This window comes from Actinia tenebrosa, unplaced genomic scaffold (assembly GCF_029948245.1).
Source record: "Actinia tenebrosa isolate PJP-AT-01 unplaced genomic scaffold, QUT_ActTen_1.0 PGA_scaffold0__85_contigs__length_37466705, whole genome shotgun sequence".
In the NCBI taxonomy this organism is placed as follows: Eukaryota; Metazoa; Cnidaria; class Anthozoa; order Actiniaria; family Actiniidae; genus Actinia; species Actinia tenebrosa.
This window is the reverse complement of record NW_028292569.1, coordinates 5658110-5682645: the sequence shown is the minus strand read 5'-3', so window position 1 is coordinate 5682645 and position 24536 is coordinate 5658110. Positions and strand designations below refer to the sequence as shown.

Here is a 24536-nt window from a genome sequence, read left to right as displayed (position 1 = left end):
GGGGAAAACCATCTTCAAAAAAGATATTTTTGAAAAATATGTTTATGGTTGATTTTGTTTTGTTTTTTCTATCAGCAAAGAAATCCCAGATATGTAAAAAAAAAATCGTTTTCAAGCTCGAAATATTTCGGGCTATGAAACATTTGCACGTTTTGAATGGATAAATAATTTATATCACAGCTTCAAAAGATGTCTTTTTTGTTCACTGCGTGTAGCAATAATTGCAGTAATAATTATAATAATAATTGACAGTAGTAATAATTATTACAGGTTCTCAATCATCCCCAAGAGAATAAAATTACAGAATACACGGTGGCCATGTTGGATGATATAACAAAAGAGACTATATTAGGATAAATCTTTTTGTAAAGTTCAACAAAGTTGCCAGCTATGAAAACCAGCAGCTGATTTGAGGAGAAAATGTTAGCCAATCAGTATTAAGAAAACTTGCAAAACTGAGGTGTCACTTTCCCTCTTGAGATCACAGATTTCCAGCCCAACAAATAAAAAAATTATGCGGTAAAAAGAGGTTGATAACAGTAACACAATACCTAATGAGTTTTATGTTTTTATTGCAATGGTGGACAGGTTTTTATTTTTCTCTGGTTAATAATTAATGAAGGCTTCATGACACCTAAGATTTGCAGTGACATCATTTCTACGATGCTATTTCAAATCAGATGGAGCAATGATCAACGTGCATGTTATGTCATAGCCGCAATGTTGGTTGAGAATAACAAAGCATTTCTCATTCTTCCTCATTAGCTTCTCTTGTTAGATCAACCAAAATGGCAGCTGTTTCATCATTTTTAATGATTCAAGGGATTTTGAGTCATGTGGTCGTCTCCACGAATATCGTTTTCTCTTGGATCTTAGCGTTGACATCTACGTCTCACTACTAAGTCATCACCAAGATTTAACCCAGAACGTAAGTATTATGAGATTTATTTGTAATTTATTCTTACCCTATTACATTTATTACATTGCATTTTTTTATGATTCAACATTTTTAATTGCTTGCAGTGGATTTATCTTTGTGTGTTATTAGTCCTTTCTCTATCAGATCAGGTATTTCCACAGCCAACCAGGGACCAAGCTGAACAAACAAAATGAAAAATGAATTACATTAAGTTGCTGTCACCCTAGGCAAGGGGGCTCTGTGGCGCAGTGGTTAGTACTTATGACTTTTACCCCAATGGTTTGAGGGATAAAATTTGGAATGTGTAAAAACTTTAGCTTGGTTCTATACATTGGGGACTGTGAATCCCTCGTGGCTTGGTTGACATGTTAAAATATGGCATTCCCATCTCCAATTTGGGGATGTAAAAAGAACCACTGAGGATGCAATAAACCCTAGCATTGACCAACATTCCACCCTGTTGAGCTGAGCCACTGCTGTGGTGGTGGTTATAGAGATACCAAGTTTTCTAAATTTAAAGTAATGCTGCATCAAGATTGTAAGATGGGTTTTGGATATGCTACGACAGGCAATTTCTCAATCTTATGCATCTTGTTGTACAACAGAATTGTGAGGCAAGTTGCATGGAACATAGTGTAAGACCACCTTTACACAATGGTGTTACATTTGTAAAGTTTGTCAAGAGCCATTACAGTTCATTTTATGGTCAAGGTCAAGTAATAAATGGAAAGTGAATGGAATGGTAAGAAGTCTCATAAGACATCCTAAGCATAACTGCCCAAAACATTGAGGTTGTTGGTATCATTTACATTAAATAAACCCGGTTGATTTAATTTGGCAATGATCTGAGGTAAGAAGTCAGATGGATGCCCTGTGTTAAAACGGAAAAACTAATATCTAAAAATATTTGGGAACAGGTTTCAAAGACAAGAATAATATTTAGCCATTTCAAAAAATGAATCGGTACTTGCATAATAAGAAGCTAAACTTACCCCTAATGCCATGGCATGTGCAATTCCAAATCTAGGAACATTCCTTCCCCACAGGGGCTTAAAGTGATCTGTCATGCATATTTTACCTCCCCTGAAGAAAATATGTAACACTTAATAATGTATAAATTATAATAATGAGAGCTATTAGGAATGCTTTCTTCTGGTTAGGAATGAACCTGTTAGTCTTACGAAACTAATAAAATGTTAAGGAGTTGAATACTCTTGTATTTGAGAAACTGCATACATGAAGGGCTTGAGCACTGATAAATTGTTGGAAGGAAAGGGATGGACAGGATGAATGGATGGGATAAAAGAATGGGATGAATGGGATAAATAAATGGATAAATAAATTAATTAATACAATAATTGATGGACAAGTAGGACAATGGATGGATGTATTGGCTGTTTAATTAAATATAAGATGGATGGATGGAAGGGCTCAGTGAATGCATTGTTAGAACAAATGTATGGTGCTGGATCCAAAAAAATATTATAAAATAGATGGATAAATGGCTGAAGACTTCCTTCATTACCTATACATTTTTGCAGTCTTCCCATCCAACTCTGGTAAAGCTATTTCAGGAGCTGTGGCTGGATATGTGATAGGAATCTGATAAATTGAAGAAATGGGAAGCAAACTATTAATCACAAAGATTTCAAATAAAAAAACAAATTTAAATAAAATTAATTAGAATTGTAAAAACATCCATACTTACGTCAAACTCAACATCAAATTCATATTTTAAAAGATTGTGTATGTACCAACATTTACCAAACCATCTGGAAATGGGAAAAAACATTTTGTCTTTATCAGTGAGCCACCTGGATCTGACGGCGCTCTTTTCTTCGCTCGAGAAATGTTAACTTAAAAAATTTAAAGTCAAGGATATCAGTGTCTCACCTTGTGCCCTCTTTGTTGGACTCTAAACGAAACCAGTCGTTGTCAGCTTCTTTGTTATTACTCACATACTGATCAAATGATCGAAAAAGAAATCATGAGTCATAGTTAGATATTTGAAAAATACCGAGAAAGTCATCGAATTTTTGCTAGGAAATAGTGGAAATAAATCCAAATGGACTTACTTTAATGAGAGATGTATACTCCTCCTTTAATCTGTTGACCCAATCGTTGCCATCTCGTGGTCCTGCCTTGGTTTTTAGCAAAGGAATAGCTGCCAAAGTCTTCTTTGTCGCTTCGTCCACCATCTTGTTTCTTTTCTTGTGCGCATGCGCATGCTCACCACAGCTATACCGCAAAAGCACGAAATAACTTTAAAAGATTTTAGAAAATGACAACTACAATTCCATTTTAATAAAACAGAATAACGAACTATATGCTCGATTTATCTATGCTAAGGTCTTATTATGTATGGCAAGAGATACGAAGCCAGAACATATGGTATAATAAGTGACATGGTTTTCTAACAGCCAGCCTAATTTATAGGCCCCCACCCCAAATTTTTCCTTCAGAAATAATAAGAAGAAGAATGATAGTTTTGATTCATAGTTAGCAGTTATTTTCTTTTCTGTGGAAATTTAAGAAGACCCGTTGGTGCAAATCAACTCCACCCTCCCCTCCCCTGGCATTGTTTCCTTGTACCCAGACTCCTAAAGTGCCCGGTGATCGAAGTTTACCTCTTTGATTTATGAATCAAAAGTTTTGTAAATACGCTCTTTTCTACTGCATTATTAATGAAGACCTTGAAATGCTCTTTTGAATTGCGACGAACAGAATCCTCTGAAGGATGATTTGTGTTATTCTAGTGGCGGGACACGGTACTCTTCTTGAAAAACAAATCAAAGTAAGCAAAAACTTTTTACTACGTTAGGCTGATCATGATAGTAATATTTGGAGTCAAAAATTTCGAATTACTTAACAACATTAAGCTAATAATTGGACTACAAAGCCGTGAATTCCATTTATTGACGTGTTAAATGTTCTTTTTTCTAGGATGATTTATCAGGGAAATACATTGGTTTGCAAGGAGTTCCCAAAGCACTCCTTCCTGGTGTTGGAGGCAAGTCTATTCTGGACTTTTGGTGGGAGGCAATCAAAATGTAAGGAATTATATTTTATAATCTATTATTTTTGAAAGAGATGGAATGGTCAGGTCAATTCTTTACTCTAAATTAGATTATGATAAAATATATATACCACTATGCAGTAGCTTAGCCAATCAGAATGCACAATTTGCAATACACCACTATAACCCCATAAAGGAATTCAAAAGAGAAGAATATACCCCCTTCAAGCCCTTCCCACTCATTATTGAGCTAAAATATGATTGCTTGATAAAGACTTGGGTTAATATACTATGTTTGGCATACAGTATGCGAATCTAGAAAAAGTTTAAATTTAATGCTATATTTTTCATGGATACAGGAGGCAGTTATTCACTGATGTGTTCCTTGTAACCAATGCTGACAAGTAAGTGAAATATATTATTATTATTATATGTTATTACATTTATTCAACTATATTTTAGTTTGAAATTGACTCTATGGTTGACTAATAGCATTACGGTGGAGTATACATCATAATGTTTTCCTATCATAGACCAGGTGTCGATCATTTCATCAAGAATATGATTTTTCATTTGAGCCATGTTATCCATGTCATAAACCAATCAATTGATCAATCTTCATTTAGTACCTAAATTGCAAAATTACATATACTAAACTACAAGAATACAGAAAATTGGTACGAGCCAGCTGTAATAGCCACAGACTAAACAAAACAGTTGGCAAATTATAAGATTACATTAACATATTTTTTGGTCAATAGAAGTATATAAAGAAAGAAAAAGGAGAAATGTATCTTTTTATAAATGTATCTATAAATGTATCTTTTCAAGCATAACTGGTATACAAAGTAACAATACTCAAGGGAATGGCAAACAGTCTACTGAAATGGAAAAACATATTTATGCCCATTAGGTCCATCAGCCTAGTTTTTTTCGTTTTTGTTTACAGTATAATAATTATATGAACTGGTGTTGTATCCATATAGGTATAAATACTATGAGAGATGGGCCACAGCACACGATTTTCCAGTAGAAAATATTGTAAATGATGGAACTACCACCTTTGAAACAAGGTACATAGTAAATCAAGGCTATATATATACTGGTACTTGAGACTGCTTGGATTCAATCTAAAATCATCAAGAATCATTATAAGGTTAAATGAAACATTTACACATTTTATGGAAAAGGTAGGAGTATACCATAGGGGTATAGACTTTTGCAGGATATTCCCAATGCAGCCCATTTTTTGCAACCATATTAAATTAATATGAATATTATATGAATATGAATATTAAATGCATGAATGAAAAAGGAGTCTAAGACATTTAATAAAATGATTCAACAAAATTAAAAATTCTACCTCTGAAGAAGACTGAAATCTTGACTGACTTAGGATTTAAGAGCTAAAATAATGGCTGGTCAATGGAAAGTGTCTGTTTGCCCAGCCAAACATCATAGGCTGGTCCTCTTGAGGGTATGGTGGTCATATGTTAAATACAACTCATTCAGCCAGTGGTCAATTCCATCCATTAAAAATGATGTGTTTTATATTTCCCACTTCTATAAAAATGAATATAATTATATAATAATAAAAATATAATAATCTCTTGGTTAATGTGTAGTTTTGTTTGCACTAGACTACTTGAAAATAAAAAGCACAGAATAAAGAATTCTAGGATCATTCAATCAGCTCAAGGGTAAACTTATTAAAATCTTAAACATTATAAGAGTCACAAGATGTATTTTAAACTGGATTAAATCTCCTTAAAATTGGAATTTTCCAAATTTACTTTAAGCTCATCATTTCTAAACTGTCAACAAAGATAAGTAAAGTCAGATATAAAATATATAAAAATTTAAAATATAGCTATTTTTAAAAAGGATGGTGAAGCTTATATAGATAAGTTCAGCATAGAAGAAAATATGCCAGAAAAAAGTGCAGACAAAATTTGGTAAACTTTGGGCTTGGCATGCAACTTGCAACTTGCAACAAAACATTCACCATTTTATTTTCGAAATAGCTGTATATAAACTTGATAAATCAGTACACTGCTTTCCTGAAGCTAAAGGAATATAAATGAATATAAAAACACCAGCATTTTTTGAATTAAGAAATAAATACTAAATAGAATTAACCAATATTAAATTTATATAGTATCATATAAACGAATTAACATATTTAAAAACTTTCACATTCATTAAATTTTGAACATCATTTTTTAAACTCAATTTAATTATTTAAACATTTTTGAAAATTTAAACGTAGCCTGTGCAATAAAGGCCCAGTTAATATAATTTTACCTAGAGTTACTTCTTAAGTGATTGTTAAAGTTATATTCCTTGGAGTAAAGTATGATGCCATACCTTTTAGTTATCAATTAATATACAGTCCGTAATTTATACGACATAATGCCTTGTCTTTGAGTTCATCTTATCTTGATCTGTGGTTTAACAAGTATATAATGTTTGGTAGACTTGGTGCAGTAGCTGACTTTGAGCTGGTTGTGAGAACCAAGAATATTCAAGATGATGTTGTGGTGGTAAGTAAGTAGGAGTAAAAGGTTAGCCCAAGATATTCTTAAAGCAGACAAGAGCTTGGTCTAAATTTATATATGGTAAGATGTTGGATGGTTCGTGGGGGGTTGTCATGGTTATTGGTAGGTTCTTGTGCAAAGGCGGATGCAGCCAAAATTTTAGGGGGGTCTAATTGAGTTTAGGGAGGTTATTGAGCTTTAGGTCCATCAACACAACGGAAAACAATGAAAAAGCATCTAATTCTTCAGTTTTGTTTGTTTTTTTTTTCTGCTGAAGGGGGGCTTCAGCCCCCCTTTGCCCCCCCTGGATCCGCCCTTGAGGTGCTGGGTGGTGGTGATGATGGTTGTGGTTTGTGTTATTGGTGGGGTGCTGAGTGGCTGGTTGTGACAATGGAAGTACAGTTAACAATTTATTTTTATTCCTTCCCCAGGTGGCAGGAGACATGCTTTTCCAAGATGGTAACTTTGACATGGCACAAGTGATCAAATACTTCAAACTCAAAGTAATGAATCCTTTAGCAATCTTCAGCCTCACTTATTTAGATTACATAAATAGTTTAATATATAACTGCCTGCTAGATATAGATAGGATTCAAATTTCAGTTAGTATCTTTTTTACTTCTATGCACAGAAGGGTGAGTTGGCCATTTACTATGAAATGCATGGGATGGAGCAGACAGAAACGAGGGGTATTGTGGAGGTCTGCCCTTTGACAAACAGGTATCTATTAATATATTATCGATAATTAATTAACTATAATTAATTGTTGGAAAGTTTACAAAAACTAATGTTATATGGGATTGAATTGAAAGGATTGAAAGATTCCTGGAGAAGCCCAAACCTGATCAAACAACATCAAGGCTAGCAAGTGTAGTAAGTACAGTAAAACGGGCAGTAAATGCTCTTGTATAATTTCAAAAAATATTCATTGCAAGACAGGAAGGTATAACTGTTTATTCATACTTTCTTCGTCCTTTGAAAATTTTATTTTTCCTGTCTTGTAGGGAAGGGGAGGGGGGAGTTAGCAAGAATTTTATGCATGTGCATGTCACTATATAATAATATACTTAATGTGTGTATAAATGTTTGTAATACATGTACAGTGCTGCAATTTTTTATTGCTTGATATAGGTGTTCTATTGCTTTCAAAAAGAAACCCTCAGTACTCTGGAGATTTATTTGAAGAAAAGAGCTGACATTGATCAACGAGGATTTGGAAATTACCTGGTATGATCAATTAGGCATACAATAAACCAATAGACTTAATCCACTGTTCTCCCATTTCAGGCCACGTGTCATTCCCTATAGTATTATTTCTTTGTTTAACAGTTGCACACGAGAAGACACATGAATCAATATGGATACAACTCAAACAAAGAATCTTATTCTAAAGAGAATAACATGTGGTCTGAAATGGGCAAACTTTTATGTCCAAGTAGATTTGGTCCAACTTAATTGATAACAGTATATCTACATTGAGCTGATAGATCAAACCCTTGACAGTATTATTTTTATTGAACCAAGGAATGGCTTGTCAACCAGACACCAGTGTATGGTATGAAACTTCCAACTGGCTTTCAGCTTATTGGTCAAGTGGTATGATGTATGATGACTGTATGATTAATATCACCTCCTGAATTCCACTATAATTTAAATGAGAGAGATGTGGGGGATAGGGCCCACTGGGAGTGATAGCCATGAATACATGTTGAACTAAGGAAGGATTTTTAAAATTTCCATGACAGTACAAAATTTCAAGTCAATTAAGTCAGATCTGTACTTTGCCTTTGATTTTATTAATTCTACTTTGTTTAGGGTTTATCTGAATATGAGAAGTGGGTTGCATATTTCTCTAGCATCTCTCAAAAAGGATGTCCATTGGAACCTTATGTTGCCAGAGCCTATGCAAGGTATGTAGGTATATACTGTCTAATGGACAAATTATAGACTGAATATCAATGACAATGCCATTTATGTGTCAGACTATATGCTCAGGGATGACAGAGCAGATTTTAATGGGGGCTGGGGTGTGGAGGCTGGAATCAAGTCCCCCTTCCCCCTCCCCCTCAGCTCTGCCCTCCCTGCTTCTAGAAGGTAGGATATCCATAATCCCAAAAATTGGTCTTGATAGCTAGGTGGTTTACTAAGAGCTTTATTATATACGTCTAGTAGTGTTTGTATTTTAATGATTTAATCTTATTGCAGGATTGGTTTAATGGGGAACCCATCAGATGGTTTCAATGGCAAGACCATATCAATGTCAATAGCCAACTTTTGGGCTGAAGTTACTATCCAGGAAAGTCAGCAGTTGGTGAGTTATGTTCAAGATAAAAGGGAGGGCAATCATTAGAGCAGCCCCAGTCCCCACTTTTGTGATACTACTTGTACTTTATCAAAGGCATTATTAGCCCCACATTTTGAAGTTTCCTAGATCCACAGTCGCAATACAGAATAGTGAATTTTCAAGTAAAGCTGGCTGGCATCATTATTAGCAGTTGTTAATACTAATTTTTTATGTGTTCAATTTTCAGGTGTTGGTGCCACACCCTCTGAATGATCCAACAGAATTTGGAAGCTTGGGGGATCTTCATGGAATAAGCCGAAAAGAGGGGTGTGTATACTGACATTTATTTTCATTTATATATCTTTATGGGAGTCCAAGGCCTTGGTCTGCAGGAACAAGTGATGCCAGGTGTAATAGAAAGATACCAAGGCTTGAAAGAGTTTCAAGACATCAGACAATGTCTGCCCAGAATTGGAACTTGTCCAGTTAAATCTTAGCCTTGACGGTCATTTTGACCAGTGACGTTGAGCCAGAAAATGAAGTATGAGTGAGCTAAAACTAATTTGGCCTGTCATCATGACTGGTGACTTGCTGGCTAAAATGACCAGGTTATAATGTGAAATATATGTTACTCTTTTATTTTGGCAGCCACTTGCCAAAAAAATATTATTAAAGTCTGTATTGTTTCTCGTAAGTGATTTACATCTTGATGAATTTATTGATGGGTTGTTTTCTTTCATGCTGTGAACAGTTATCTTGGAGGACTACGTTTACTTCAAGCCACCTGCAAAAAGTTCTACCAGTATTGCTACGAGAAAGGGTAGGATAACTAGACCTCGCCTTCTCTTATCCTCTGAGCAAATTAACATTTACTGAATCTGAATATTAAGATATTTTGCCTATCAAAACATTAAAGTAATTTCATGGTTACTAGTTTCAACTCATCAATTTTTAAATTAATCACTGATATACTTTTTTCCTTGGACATTCACTATTAGATTTTGGTTGACCATTTTCGATGAAGTGTGACCCTCAAAGTTTGATGTCTTGTTTGCTGATTAGCATTTCAATGACTGTCAATCAAGGAACTGAAATAAAATAACAACATCTTGAGGGATATTTTAGACGGAATTAAAGATTTTAGAGAAAGTATTAGAAGATTACAATTTTTTAATTTGGCCTAAAATCTCCCTGAAGATTTAAAAAAAAATTCAGTTGTTTAAGTGATGGTCGTCGAAATGTTTGTCAGTGGATAAGACATCAAACTTTGCGGGTCATACTTCAACGATAACGGTAGTAATCGAATCACTCTAAGTATGGTTGCTAGTACAAGAACCACAGAGCACCCTAAATAAAAAGAAGGGCTTAGATTGAAAAATATACCAGACATCAGCAGGGCTGTCAACTCTCCCGGATAAACCAGGACTCTCCAGATTAGAGTCTCAAATCTCCCGGATAATCGCCAAAGATGACCATTTTAGCCCCAGCCCCTCTCTAAAGTCCCTGTCAGCTAGATCAGTTCATAAAGTCTTTATTTTTTTACAGTATAGCATTGGCAAAAAAGAACTTTTCCCTGAAGTATGACACCAACATACCCAGACAAGTGGTAATTATTGCATGTGTCAAACATTGATATTAAGGTATTTATGATCAGGGATAGCATTGGCAGCAATAAGTAATTTATTTATGATTATTATTTTATTGCAGGGACTTGCAGGCAGCAGGTAATGATATATTAGAAAAAGAAAATAATGACTAAATATTTATAAGAAGAAAATGATAATAACTAAATGTTTAATTAATCCTACTTGGCTTTAATTTGCTATATACCTAACAGGATTTTTTGTATGGGTGCATGATTTCCAATATACCTGAAATTTATCATATATTATATTCTTTCCATATTCTAATAAATTGACAATTAATACAAAATATTACCATTTCCACTGTCACTATAGAACATCAAATAATAATTGTACTTCAAGTGCACAATAAACAATAAAGCCTGAATAATAATATAATTCTTTACCAGCCTTTTAAAACGACAATAAATATAATCACTAATTAAATGAATTTGTTTCCTTTTCTTTCCAGTGCAATAGTGACAGCCACTTTGAGATGTTTGATGCATTTTTACAATCTTACTGACAAGGTATCTTGAATCAATTTGACATTGACAGCAATTTTAGTTGAGGGAAAACCTTACCAAATTATAATTTGTGAATTTAGCTGTGAAGGTAGTTAGACATTATATTATGCAATAACTTTTGTTTATGCAGGATATTCCAAAACCATTACAGCCCAAGTTTGTTTTAGATGTAGAAATGGATGAATTGTTCATTCAGGCAGGACTACAAGATCGTGTGATACAGGTAAACTTTAAATTATTATGGTATCAGGGGAGTACTCCCATATATAGTGTAAGATTAAGAATTTCCGCAGACTAGAGGCCCCGCAGGCGCCATAAATATTTAACATCAAGAATCAGTCGAGCGTGCATCATTAACTTGTAAGTAGTTTTCTTTTTTTTTCTTTTTCCTTTTTAATTTGCCCCTTTTTGTAAAGCTTATTAATTATAAGTTGTTTGTTGTAGCGAATCGTACAATCTTCCGTGTAATTGTCGAACAATTGTCAAGCTGGAGCTAATAAATACGTATGTTGGAGTCAATGTGTACGAAGGCTCGACTATTTATGTAGTTGGAGACTACATTCATTCGAAGTTAATGTCATTTATCATTGACTTTGGTTATCGAAATCGCCGAAATTATCTAAACTAGAAGATGTACGACCAGGATGGAAGAAATTTGGATGAATTTGGTGAAGATTTAAGAGAGAGATTTGAGAGAGTAAAATCAGTCCACGAGCAAGTACATGAAGAATCGCACGTGCGACACAGGGAGCCCAACCAGAAATTCCAAGAAATTAAGGGAGCAATGTCAGCAAAACCAAGCGTAGAGAATGGTGGAAAAAAGGTGACATGGCCATCATTAACGCAAGATTTAGTTGGTTTTGGTGCTGAACAACGAGAGCCCGATGTTAGAAGATCTTCGAGAGTTAGAGAACCAAAGAAATTTGGCGAAGAAGAAGTCAGAGCCGAACGAGCGATTCGGTATAGACGTAGTAGATCAGGATATCTTGGAGAGCTGAGGAAGAATTGGAACAGAGTACAAGAATTGATGAAGAGCCCTGAAGTCGACGTGGTAACACTAGAAGATAGTGTCCAAAAGTACAATGAAGCGTTCAGGAAGTTTGTCGATGCCCACGAGATATGTATGGAGATTGAAGATGACGAAGAGAGGAGAACACTGTTAATGGATAGTTATGAAAACCAGAGAGACATGAAGTGGCAGATAGAAAACTTGTTGAATGAGTGGAGAGCCAACAAGCAAAGACCAAAGTCCCCATCCGAATCTGGATTCAGTCGTGCTTCTAGTTCGTCTAGTATAAAAGAGAAAACGAAATTTATGGAAGAAGCGAGACTTAGAGTAAATGCGCTGAAGCAGAAACAAGATTTAGATCGCCAAATGGAGCAGATAGAGAAGCAAAAGGCAGAACTTAGCAGAAAAATCGAGCTGATAGACGCGGAAACCCAGGCGAAGCAGGCTGCTCTAGAATTGATGCTAGAACAATACGTTACGGAAGAAAACGTTGAACATTCCCGTTGGGAAAGCGAGAACCACATTGAGATTACGCCCCAGTTCAGCCGCCCACGGCCTCAATCCCCATTGAAAAGAGATGACCAGTATTCCAAGAAAACTTTCGTACCTGTAGTGACTAGTGAATTCGCGATGAAAGGTACGCACATGCAGGTTCCTGATCTACTTCCATCGTGTCACCACACCATTCCCAGTGTTTATACTAATTGTTGTTATACGAGCCCGAAAATGGCGTCGACACCCGTTACCCTTACAGAGAAACTCACTAGCTCGCCGCAAGTGAGCCAAGGGATGGCGCTGAGAGCATCGGCGTCGCCGTATGTTCCAGCTGTTCAAAATCCAACGCCGACAGAGTTTCGTCCCTCGTATACCCCTCCATCACTACCCAGAGAAAGTTCCATGGTAGACGCTTGGACGACGATAGCGCAAGCAATCAAACAAGGTCCGTCCCTACCGAAAGTGGAATTAATGAAGTTTAGTGGAGACCCCCTGGAGTACGCAGAGTTCGTTACGAATTTCAAGGATAACATCGAAAGTCAAGTGTCGGACGAGTCGCAGAGACTTACCCGTTTACTAGCACAATGCGTAGGAAAGGCGAAGGAAGCAATTAGAAGCTGCGTGAACCTCCCGGCATGCGAAAGATACGTTGAAGCGTGGCGAACTCTACATCAGAACTTTGGACAGCCGCACATGGTAGCTGAATCTCACGTCAGGAGACTGAAAGAGATTCTGATCAGAAGAGCTGACGCTAGCAGCCTGATGGAGTTCGCGAGGAAGCTGGAAGACGCAAGGAGAGTGCTTACTAACATGGGTTTCAGTTATTCAAGTCGCTTGGACAACGAAGAGACCATAGTCATGCTGATGAGAAAACTGCCAGACGAAGGCTTAAAGAGGAAATGGGCCGACAAAGCTGGAGATCTTATCAAGATAAAGGGCAGAGCTGAGTATGCAGACTTCGTCCAGTTCGTTAAGAATACAGCGGACAGAATTAACAACAGATACGGACAGGAACTAAGGGTGACTTCCTCGACGACAGAAAAGGAAAGAAGAGATCCAAAGAAAGAAAGATCTGACCAAAGATATAAAGTCACGACCTTAGCAGCCGTTCAAAGAGATCAGAGCCAATGCCCATCTGCGATCGCTCACAAATGCCCACAATGTTCAGGACCTCACGGAGTTTGGAGATGCTGGAAATTCAAAAGTTCTTCTCTAAAAGATCGTCTTAAGACGGTGAAGCAACACGGTCTTTGCAGAGCCTGCCTTGAAGAAGGACACTGCGCCGAGTCGTGTACAAAGGGATTCAAGTGTAGAATCTCAGGATGCGGTAAGGAGCATCACTACTTGATTCACATCGAAGACAGCGAAGGAGATCGCGTGAAAGACAACAGCAATTCAACTCGGAAGAGCGTCGAAAGAAATGTACAAGTAAGAGAGGCGACATCAGGGAGTCAGGAAAGAACAAACTCAGTAAAGACAACTAGTCAGTCAACGCCTTCGACCGTCTGCCCAAATGCTATAGCAGTAGAGCCAAGTGATCCCGTCACAGTCAGCGCACTAGAAGTTTGCAGACCGAAAGTATGCTTCAAGGTTGTACCTGTCAAGGTCAGCACCCCTCAGAGTGACAAGCAGATCATCACATACGCATTCTTTGACAGTGGTTCGGACGCAACCCTCTGTATGGAGAGCTTAATAGACGAATTAGAGATCAAAACCAAGAGGCAAGCAAGATTTACGATGTCTACCGTCAATTCGCAGGAAAGGAAATGCGGATATGAAATAGACTTAAAAGTAGAATCTTTGGCTGGAGACGCACACTTCCGTTTAGAGAACGTACTGACCACGAGACATCTTCCTGTTCTGCCGAAGCATGTGGCGACCAATGAAGAAATAAAGAAATGGCCGCACCTTAAAGATCTTACCCTAAGAGAAATCGACAGAAGAAGGGTAACCATCCTCATCGGTAGCGACCGTCCAGATATTATAGAGAAAGAACTGGATAGAAGAGAAGGTGGTAAGGGAGAGCCTTTTGCGGTGAAAACCCCCTTCGGTTGGACTGTCTATGGACCTATAGTAGAATCTACGGAAAGTCAAGTGAATGTGAGTCTTACTAGCACCGAACACGAGAAGCTAAACCTTCAAATAGAACGCATGTATAACGACGAGTTCGGGAACTCTTATAATGACGCAGATGAAGGTATGTCCATCGAAGACCACAGAGCGAAAGATATTATGGACAAATCAGTAAAGTTAATTGACGGACATTATCAATTAAGACTTCCATTTCGTCAAGATCGCCCGATTCTTCCAGATAGCCGAGCGACCGCGGAAAGGAGATTAGAATGGTTGAAGAAAAGGATGCAGAAAGATGAAAAATTTAAAGAGAAGTACAATCAAGTCATGGAAAAGTACAAAAGTGAAGGTTCTTCGAGGGAAGTGCTGGAAGAGGAACTCCATAACCTGAAACCAGTATGGTACTTGCCTCACCATGCAGTTTGGCATCCGAGGAAACCAGAGGAACCGCGAGTAGTGTTCGATTGCGCCGCCAAGAGTGGAGGGACTTCGTTGAATGAACAGTTACTTCAAGGACCAGAGAATACAAGTCCGTTGATTGAAGTAATCCTAAGATTCAGAGTGAACGAAGTTGCTGTGGCAGCAGATATTAAGAGAATGTTTCATCAAGTCCACGTAGTGCCAGAGGACCGCGGCGCATTGTGTTACCTTTGGTGGCCAAACGGAGATTTAACTAAAGAACCCAAAGTTCACCAAATGCTCGTACATATATTTGGTGCAACATCATCGCCGAGCATCGCTGGATATGCACTGAGAAGAACCGCAAAGGACAACGAGCACGACTTCATGCCAGAGAGCATCGATGCTGTGTATAAAGATTTTTACGTTGACGACTTGTTGAAATCGTTTGCTGATGTTGATCGAGCTATACGAGTGAGCAAGCAGTTACAGACCTTGCTAGCTAGAGGAGGATTCAAGTTAACAAAGTGGATGTCCAGTCATCGCCAAGTTTTGTCAGAATTTCCAGTAGAGGAACGCGCACCAGCGATCAAGGACTTAGATTTAGCGTCAGAAAGTCTACCTGTAGATAGAGCCCTGGGAATCCACTGGGACGTAGAACAAGATACCTTTAACTTAGTTACGAGTAGCAAGGCACATCCGGAGAATCGAAAGGGCGTCCTGTCATCAGTTGCAACTGTTTATGATCCCCTCGGGTTTGCAAGCCCTCTTCTCCTACCTGGTAGAGAAATAAATCAAGAACTTTGCCATAGGAGATATGACTGGGACGAGAATCTCCCACCAGATATACTTGCCAGTTGGATAGAATGGAAAAAAGGACTTGCAAGTTTGAAAGATCTAAGTATTCCACGTTGCTTCAAACCAAAGAACTTTGGTACTGTAGTGAGGGCGGAGCTCCACCATTTTGCTGACGCTTCACAAGAACATGGTTACGGAACGGTTTCCTACCTGAGACTGATAAACGAAAGAGGTCAGATTCATTGTAGCTTTGTGATGGGAAAGTCTCGTGTTAGACCTTTGAAGAGCACAAGGACCGTACCCAAGCTGGAACTTACAGCCGCAACCCTGCTTGTTCAGATGAATAAGTTGATTGTCAGAGCGTTGCAAAGAAGACTCAGGATCGACAACGTCAGTTATTGGACAGATTCTATTATCGTTCTTAGATACATCTTCAACGAAGTGAGAAGATTTACCACCTTCGTCGCAAATCGTGTTGCCATTATTCGACAAGAATCGGTTCCAGAACAGTGGAAACACGTAAAATCCGAGCTTAATCCAGCTGATTATGCTTCAAGAGGGATCAAGGCAACAGAATCAAGAAAGCTGCAGATATGGAGACAAGGACCAGAGTTTTTGTGGACGGAAGAAGAAGAATGGCCTCCACAGCCACCAGAGATATCGGCAACATTGTCAGAAACGGATGAAGGAGTTAAGAAGGAGAAAGTGACAGTCGGAGCAACGACGCTGCAGAAGGACTTTTGGGACTCACTGTTTCGCAAGTACTCGACCTGGAACAGGCTAAGAAGAGCAGTTGCATGGCTCATCAGAGCTGTTCGTAAGTTGATTGAAGCTTGGCCGCGTAAAGCTGAGCGCGACAGCGCCAAGAGCTTGCGACCCAGTCAGGAGACCTTGTCAGTTTCGGAAGTTGAAACAGCGGAGAGAAGAATCGCGAGATTCATCCAGAAGGAGTCGTTCTTAAATACTCAAGACAGTGAAGTAGGAATCTTGAGCAAGGAAGTTAAAGAACGATTCATCCACCTGAAGCCAATTTTAGAAGACGGAGTGATTCGGGTAGGAGGGAGATTAGATCGTTCACATCTGTCCTATGATGCGAAGCATCCCATCATCTTGCCTGGAAAACATCCAGTAACAGAGCTGATAATACGTCATTATCACTATCGCAATGGTCACGTTGGAACCAATCAAGTATTAGCCGAGATACGACAACGTTTTTGGATAATAAGTGGAGTGTCGTCGGTTAGAAGAGTCTTACGCAAGTGCCACGAATGCAGGCGTCAGAATGCTAGGATAGGAGAACAGATTACAGCTCCACTACCTGAAGTGAGATCGTCTTCGGACGGACAAGAACTAGTCTATCCGTTTGCCGCAGTCGGCTTGGACTACTTTGGACCGCTGTACGTCAAAATTGGACCAAATACAAGATCCAAGAGAGATCCTGCCTTGAACAAGCGATACGGTTGCATATTCACGTGCCTAAGGTACAGAGCAGTCCACATCGAGGTGGCACAAGACTTATCTACTGATAGTTTTATCAACGCAGTGATACGTTTCGTTAGTAGACGTGGACCCCCAAGAATCATATACAGTGATAACGGCACTAATTTCAAGGGAGCAGAGTTAGACGTCATCAAAGCAACGAAGACGTGGAACCAAGATCGGATACAGAACGAGCTGAATCAAAGAGATGTACAGTGGAAGTTCAATCCTCCCGCAGCGAGTCACCAAGGTGGCGTTTGGGAACGTCTTATCCGATCAGTCAGAAGAATTCTACACTCCATGTTAGGAGAGCGTCTTGTAAATGATGAAACGCTTCACACATTCTTAACAGAAGTAGAGAAGATCATGAATGACAGACCCATAACGAACGTCTCAAGTGATCCCCGAGATTTGGAGGCACTCACACCAAACCACATATTGCTACTCCGCAAGAACACATCCCTACCCCCAGACGAGATAAAGGATGTCGACAAATATAAAGCAAGATGGAAGCACGCCCACCTGTTAGCAAACGAGTTCTGGCAGCGATGGACAAAAGAATACCTGCCGATGCTGCAAGAGCGACAGAAATGGCTACGAGAAAAAGCTAATTTCAAGGTTGGCGACTTAGTCCTCTTAGCAGACAAGAATACCCCAAGAGGTCAATGGCCAAAGGCATTGATTCAACAGACAATGCCGGATAACGACGGAGTTGTAAGACAAGTGATCGTGAGGACGGCCGATGGAGAGTACCGCCGAGACGTGCGAAAGCTTTGTATGCTAGAAGAAGAATTATTGAAGACCAAGACTGAAGCCGAGGACCAAGCAAGAAGCAGTCCGCAGAAGAAAGAGTAGCCACAAAAGTGAACACGAAGGAATGAAAGCATTCAAGACTTGAACTGTTTATAATTAAGTTACAAGAGACGTTAAAAAGTGTTAAGTAATTTAGTAAATGATTGTGTTTAGATGGGCAGAAAAGACCCAGAATAGTCTTTGGCGGGGGAGCGTGTAAGATTAAGAATTTCCGCAGACTAGAGGCCCCGCAGGCGCCATAAATATTTAACATCAAGAATCAGTCGAGCGTGCATCATTAACTTGTAAGTAGTTTTCTTTTTTTTTCTTTTTCCTTTTTAATTTGCCCCTTTTTGTAAAGCTTATTAATTATAAGTTGTTTGTTGTAGCGAATCGTACAATCTTCCGTGTAATTGTCGAACAATTGTCAAGCTGGAGCTAATAAATACGTATGTTGGAGTCAATGTGTACGAAGGCTCGACTATTTATGTAGTTGGAGACTACATATAGAAAGGTCGTGGAGATGCTTGTTGGGAATTCTCACTACTGAATATATGACCCAGGAGTTATCCTGTCTTTTCAAGATGGTTGTGGCAATTAATATATTTATCCCTAAAAGCTGTTTAAGGTGACTGCCTACTTTTGGAAATTGATTTAAGCTTTCTTTAAAACTTTGATTTTCCGAATTGAAATTTAATTCTGATTCCAAATCTGGAAAGAAAAATAGGGTGTCCCGAGCTCGTTTTCGAGAAAATCAGCATTTAATGGAAGCCTACACACGAGCTTTTGGAGTAAAAATTGCGCCACCGGAAGTGATTAGAAAAAAATTAAGATGAATAAGATAATAGTTATTTGCAGACTATATGATTGCATGAATGAAGGCTAGTCAATCATTCTACAATAATACATGGATATTTTTGGCAAAAAGACAGAGACACATTGATTTGTCATATTTTGTAGTTTCGGTGCTCTTAAAAAATCTCATAAAGTCGAACAAAAATCCCTACAAAAATCTATTTTTTCACGTGTTCCTGATTTAAACTTTTCCTAAAATGTTGATATAACCTAGATTTTTAGGAGTTTTTTCGAATGAGCTATCAAAAAATATAGAGTCCCGTGCAAAATTTGAGGGTTTTGCCCTGTTAAAGCTCAAAACGTGTATGGTTCTTCAATAAAATCTTGTAGATTTTTCAGCGGTTTTTGAGCGCGCGCTCATCGTGGGCTCAATTCAAACGTTCAAAAGTAGGCAGCCACCTTAACAGTTACGTACCAATTATCTATGATTATTCTACGATAATGCCTTACATGGTCCTTTTAATTCTGTAACTCTTTAAGAGGTACCGATTCACAGATGTGGACCGGCAAGTTATATGTAAGCAATAAATTCAATGTTTTAACCTTTTGGATTTTCTCTTATTTGATTGTGAATAAATGTTTTATGTCAGGTATATGAAGGTCTTGTTTACATGGACTTCAGTAAGTCTCTGATGGATGGGCAGGGCCATGGTAGGTCATCATCATCATTTTCATCAGCATCATGCATCATTGTCATCATCATCATTAGAAAAAAGCTATACAATTTGTTAGGGTAACTAGGATTGCACAGAGTAATTTTCATTTAGGCCCTTCTAGATCAAATTATTATCATCATTAACACGATCATAATCGATTCAACATCATCATCATTCATCATTATCAACATTATCATGATCTATCATCAGCATGCATCATCATCATTATTGCATTATCAGCAGTAGCATTATCATCATCATCAACATCATCATGAATATCATCATGCATCAGTATTATACAGGATCATCAACATTATGCATCATCATTATATACAGGATGATGCTCATCAGCATGCATCATCATTATTATTGCATCATCATTAACAGCAGCAGCATTATCATCATCATTTTTAATGCCATCATTATAGTTATCAGTACTTTAACAAAAACATAAAATTAAAATCTATTTTTTCTTTTTGCAGGTGACTATATACAACTTGATAGCAGTTGTGCTCCTTTTCTTTGGCTTGCTTACCACACTGATCCAAGTGATTCTGGTAATTTACTTATTCGTAATGTTTTGAAAGGCTCAGTTGAAATAATATTTTGTGTTGATTGGAGAATGAAGTCCCGTAATATGTACAAATTTGATTTCATATTTAAGGGAAAATCCACAGTAATGTGAGAATGAGATGGAATCAAGGTGAGTAATGGTAATGCATACGAATGAGCAGTATGGATGAGTATTAAAACATTAACTACTCTCACTATACATGGGATTCATCCATCCGCCCCTCCATTCCTCTATCCATCCGTCCATCCCTCCCTCCCTCCCTCCCTCCCTCCCTCCCTCCCTCCATCCATCCATCCTTCCATCCTTCCATCCATCCACCCATCCATCCCTCCCTACCTCCATCCATCCATCCACCCATCCCATGTTACTAATGCCATTCATCTTGTCTATTACATCCATTTGTCCCATCCATCCCGTCCATCCCATCCATCCATTATTCCCTTCCTACATCATAAAATTTATTTAGCCACATTCCATCTTTTGTTTGTTTGTTGACTTCCTGCCTCAAACTATTCAGGAGACACTGTGATCGTAGAAGCTATGCAGAAATTTGCTGACCTCACAGACCTTGCGAAGTGAGTACCACATGTAAAATTCAGTCTTAGGGAGCATTTGTTATTTATCAAAGGAGAAGGGGGAGGATGGTGTGCGAGACTATTAAAATAGAAAAATGCATTGGTTTTCCAACCCCCCTAAGTTTGCCCATTTATTTCCACCTGTCTTGAAGGTCCCCTATGAGTAACTCATCAATTTTTTCAAGACTTCCCCCCACCCCCTCCCCTGCAGGGTCACTAAAATTTCAAGGGTTCCCATTTTTTTCACCCTCACAGGCCCCTCTTCAATAAATAATGAATGATCCCTTCCAAAGGTCCTTGAAAATGATAACAGTATCATAATTATTTTGATAATGATTTAGTCGACTATTATTTTACACCTTTCTTTCATGTAATCAAGAAATGCTCTGCTTGAAAGAGACTATGAGAGGTATAGTATTAAAGCGGTATTACACATTGATCAGAAAATTAACAATAGTTGGGCATTTCCTTATTTCCATTTATTGTAAATAGCAATTTATTCACTTTAATTTACTATTTATTTATATTTTTTCATTAAGGTTTTCAGACTTGATGAATCAGAACTTTGATCTTAGAAGGTTAGTAAAATAGAAAATAAAATGATTTTATGATAGCTGCACTCTTTGAGAATTTAATACCTAGAATGCCTGTGGAGAGGGGGGGCCTCCTCCATTAATTCCTGTTTTATTATTTGTTTGTTTATTTTTCCTACTATTTGTTAAACGTCATAGATCCATTTATGGGGATGAAGCACTTGGGCAAACAAACCTCAGAATGATAGAACTTGCACGCCAGGTATTTACTCAATATACAGATAATACCAAGAAATATAAAGAGATTTTGGGAATCAAGGGTAATGCAGCAGTAGTACATGTCTTTCAGCTCTCCAGGGTGGGTCTCAGGTGACAGTAAAGTTAGTTTGGTCTAGCCCTTCCTTGTTTTCCATTGCATGCTTTGTTATTGAATCCATTTTTACTCCCTCCACAAACCTAACCTTAAATTTGATCTGTGAGATAGTCATGCCCTGACTTAGTTCAAACCATAGGTTCGATCTGTGAGTTAGCCAGGTCCTGAGATAATTCAGCCCAGAGGCTGTTTCAGGGTTTAAAAATTAGCTAGAACCATTATGCATTTGCAAGTTTCATTATTTATCTCAGATGCCATTAATTTCAATTACACATGCATTAAGATGTTTTCCCTTCTTCTCTAATTTCTATCAGTTTGGATCATCAGCTAAATTTCCTGGAAGTGGAGGAGCCATAATAGGATATTGTCACGACCAAAGTCATCTGGTTAGTATTAAATAAGGAGGAAGTTGATTGAAGGTTTGGAGGGGGTGTAGGAGAAGCAGCTGAAAATACCGCTGGAAGCCTAACCACATTTCCCCCTGATATTATATACAATGTTTTTTTCCTGTTCTTTGTTTCTGTATGCAATTTGTAGTCATTAACATGCATGATTTTTTTTGAAGGGGGAGGAGAGGATATGTCATCTAATAGGTCCACCTTATATACAATTATAGAAACTTCCAGAGAGTAGGACTACATTCAGGGAGGCATGTGTGGCATGCGCTGGTATATGAATGTGCTGTCTCTCACAATTAAGACCCGAGTTGGTTCTCTCCTTTGTTTTTTTTCTACAATCTTGGACAAAACCTGTAGAAAAAATCACTAATAATAAAAAATCAACATTTTTTGGCTCTAGTCATGAAGAATAATGTAAATCCCCCCTCCCCCCCAAGCAATGTTGCTCGGTAACAAAGGCGAATGACTCCTTTGCTAGACCAACATTGCTTCTGGGGGGATGGTCGAAGTTCTTTCATTATTCTCTACCCTTTTGTCCTAGATCGTAGGTTCTTTGGTTTTCCTCCCTCCTCAAAAATCAACTTCTAAATTTGAAATGATCTTTGGGTTTCACTTAGTCTAGAGCACGGCTCTGTTGTGATTGCTCCTCGCTGTGATGTACGACAGTCAAGCTTAATAGATTAAAAAAATAGATATTAAAGTTTCCAAATTTGGTAATAATTTACTCAAATATCTAATACAGAAACTCCTGGAAAATTTTCAGAAAAATTAATGTACATGTAAACTCTCACAGGCAACCAATTGCAAGAGAAATAAAGACATGTTCCATTAGAGGATAAAAATTAAATACCGTTATTTATTCATCACTTTGTCATTCATTGGGCATTGCACCCATTTTTGAATTACAGGAAGACCTGAAAAGAGCTTTCCAAGCTGAAGGATTTGTGGTTTTGGAAGTTGTGCCATTCATTCCATCAAGCTGATGTCATATCCAGCTACAAATAAGTTTTGTCTTCAGACTAATCAGCTTTGCTTCCCCAAAAATCTTCATAATTTTTCCAAACAAACAGGCAGTACCCTTTTATTAATATTGCTCTTAAATTACTATCGCTTAAGGCCATTAGTTCTGGACAAGTAGTTAACACATTAGAATCTTTCTTTGTGTACCATACAAAGTTAGTAAATAAATGGTTAGGCCTTTGCCGTGGCTTGGATTACCACGTAAAAATAATGGCTGTATAGTCTCACTCAGAGATATTAAACATAGAGGAAGTTTATTAGCTAAGGGCGAAGTTGGAAACCCTCACCCTCTCTAAATAACTTTTATAGTAACAATTATCATTATTACTATTACATAGTTTATGTAATTCAATAGAATTCAACAAAAGACCTCAACTTATACAATAGAACAAAGCTAACAAAGAATACAATAGGTTTGCAGTACATGCAGGACCCCATTAATAATAATATTTCTAAGAGTAAATGGTTTGAACCCAGGTGTTGAAATTTGGTGTGAAATGTGATCGTCTGAGTGAGTGTAGTCTTGAGAAAGACTGTTGTTGGTGACTGATGTTTCGAAAACCTGAGCGGAAGTCATCTTGAGAGTCTAGTGAGAAAAATAATGAGACAGTGTTGATGGTATTTATACCTCAAATAGTAATTAGTCGGTATTGTTATGTAAATTAATTTCCTATGACTAATTACTGTTTATATAAATGCCATCAACTGTCTCATTTTCTCACTGGAATCTGATGATGACTTCCGCTCAGGTTGTCAAAACCTCAGTCACCACCAACGACAGTCTTTCTCAAGACTATACACTCACCCAGACGATAACATTTCTGTAGTTAGTGTCTATACAAATTATGAATTAGTTTTAAAATTTATGAATAATATATTTGTACATATAAATGATGAAATTATTGAGACCAATAAAATGAGTAAGCCTTGCAATAAAGTACCTGAAAATGTACTTGCCAACCAAGGGTTTGCTGCAATATAATTTCATATGAAATAGTTATCTCATTCTTGCTCAAAAATATAACTAATTTCCATATGAAGGGAACCTTATTAATCGAAAATGTGCCTCCATCAGGCAAAATAAGGTGTTTGTTACCAGTTAATAAACTAAGCCAAGACTATGTGCTAGCCTACTTAAGGATTTAACCCAAATAGCCTTTCTTTTATGCCAAGGTACATATCAAGCTGAGAGGTATAGCAAAGAACCCCCTCTTCCTTCAGCTCTTATATCCATGAGTTCCAGTATTATTGAGGTGCAATCATTATACAACTCAAATAGCCTTTACCCCTTTATGCCAAGGTACATGTCAAACTATAAGAAATATAGCCAAGTACCCCTTCTTCATTCAACTCCTATATCCATGTTACAGTATTCTTGGGGTGCAAACATGACGCAACCCAAACTGTAACAAACTGAGGTATAGCCAAGTACCCCCTCTTCATTCAGCTCCTATATCCAGCATTATTTGGGGTGCAACCATGGTAACCAAAATGACTCAAAATGCCTCGAGATATAGATAACAGTGAAACAGCTGCCATGTTGGTTGATCTAACAAGAAAAGCTGAGGAAATGCTGTTATTGCCAACCAACACATCGTAAAA

General features: G+C 37.8%; 3 protein-coding genes across 6 annotated transcripts; 2 read left to right on the top strand and 1 right to left on the bottom strand.

Moving 5' to 3' along the window:
- Window positions 1-555: 555 nt before the first annotated feature.
- On the bottom strand, window positions 556-3128 carry LOC116286364 (ubiquitin-fold modifier-conjugating enzyme 1). Its single transcript, XM_031692848.1, has 6 exons — window positions 2995-3128; window positions 2813-2880; window positions 2628-2691; window positions 2445-2521; window positions 1912-2002; window positions 556-1096 (listed from the first exon to the last, which is right to left on the bottom strand). Exons 1-6 carry the CDS (start codon window positions 3115-3117, stop codon window positions 1010-1012), a joined length of 510 nt encoding a protein of 169 aa, XP_031548708.1. The 5' UTR covers window positions 3118-3128; the 3' UTR covers window positions 556-1009.
- Window positions 1091-23921, top strand: LOC116286363 (uncharacterized). 3 transcript variants are annotated; one of them, XM_089027243.1, is made up of 30 exons: window positions 1091-1170; window positions 1525-1661; window positions 3644-3713; window positions 3863-3969; window positions 4295-4339; window positions 4922-5008; window positions 5576-5635; window positions 6412-6478; window positions 6904-6975; window positions 7104-7192; window positions 7285-7345; window positions 7604-7699; window positions 7997-8068; window positions 8288-8382; window positions 8678-8783; window positions 9004-9083; window positions 9508-9576; window positions 10302-10362; window positions 10464-10480; window positions 10851-10908; window positions 11036-11128; window positions 19396-19456; window positions 19944-20018; window positions 20126-20164; window positions 20553-20610; window positions 20990-21019; window positions 21150-21188; window positions 21342-21405; window positions 21831-21902; window positions 22823-23921. In XM_089027243.1, exons 3-30 carry the CDS (start codon window positions 3657-3659, stop codon window positions 22895-22897), a joined length of 1905 nt encoding a protein of 634 aa, XP_088883369.1. In that variant the 5' UTR covers window positions 1091-1170; window positions 1525-1661; window positions 3644-3656; the 3' UTR covers window positions 22898-23921. The 3 variants fall into 3 exon arrangements, with proteins under 3 accessions (XP_088883369.1, XP_088883359.1, XP_088883377.1); XM_089027233.1 differs by lacking the exons at window positions 1091-1170; window positions 1525-1661 and having other exon boundaries at window positions 3449-3713; XM_089027251.1 differs by lacking the exons at window positions 1091-1170; window positions 1525-1661; window positions 5576-5635 and having other exon boundaries at window positions 3453-3713.
- Window positions 11137-18418, top strand: LOC148913329 (uncharacterized). 2 transcript variants are annotated; one of them, XR_016119250.1, is made up of 2 exons: window positions 11137-18255; window positions 18340-18418. XR_016119250.1 is itself a non-coding variant. In XM_089027224.1 (2 exons), the coding sequence occupies exon 2, from the start codon at window positions 11537-11539 to the stop codon at window positions 18011-18013; it is 6477 nt and encodes a 2158-aa protein (XP_088883350.1). In that variant the 5' UTR covers window positions 11137-11265; window positions 11350-11536; the 3' UTR covers window positions 18014-18418. The 2 variants fall into 2 exon arrangements, 1 of the variants encoding a protein (XP_088883350.1); XM_089027224.1 differs by having other exon boundaries at window positions 11137-11265; window positions 11350-18418.
- Window positions 23922-24536: the final 615 nt, after the last annotated feature.

Coding starts and splice junctions, on each gene's coding strand:
- LOC116286363 (XM_089027243.1), top strand. CDS start 3,657: ATGATTTGTGTTATTCTAGTGGCGGGACACGGTACTCTTCTTGAAAAA. Junction 5,009..5,575: donor ACTACCACCTTTGAAACAAG/GTACATAGTAAA, acceptor TGTTTGCACTAG/ACTACTTGAAAATAAAAAGC. Junction 7,346..7,603: donor CATCAAGGCTAGCAAGTGTA/GTAAGTACAGTA, acceptor TGCTTGATATAG/GTGTTCTATTGCTTTCAAAA.
- LOC116286364 (XM_031692848.1), bottom strand. CDS start 3,117: ATGGTGGACGAAGCGACAAAGAAGACTTTGGCAGCTATTCCTTTGCTA. Junction 2,692..2,812: donor TCCAACAAAGAGGGCACAAG/GTGAGACACTGA, acceptor TCCCATTTCCAG/ATGGTTTGGTAAATGTTGGT. Junction 1,097..1,911: donor CACATGCCATGGCATTAGGG/GTAAGTTTAGCT, acceptor TTGTTTGTTCAG/CTTGGTCCCTGGTTGGCTGT.
- LOC148913329 (XM_089027224.1), top strand. CDS start 11,537: ATGTACGACCAGGATGGAAGAAATTTGGATGAATTTGGTGAAGATTTA.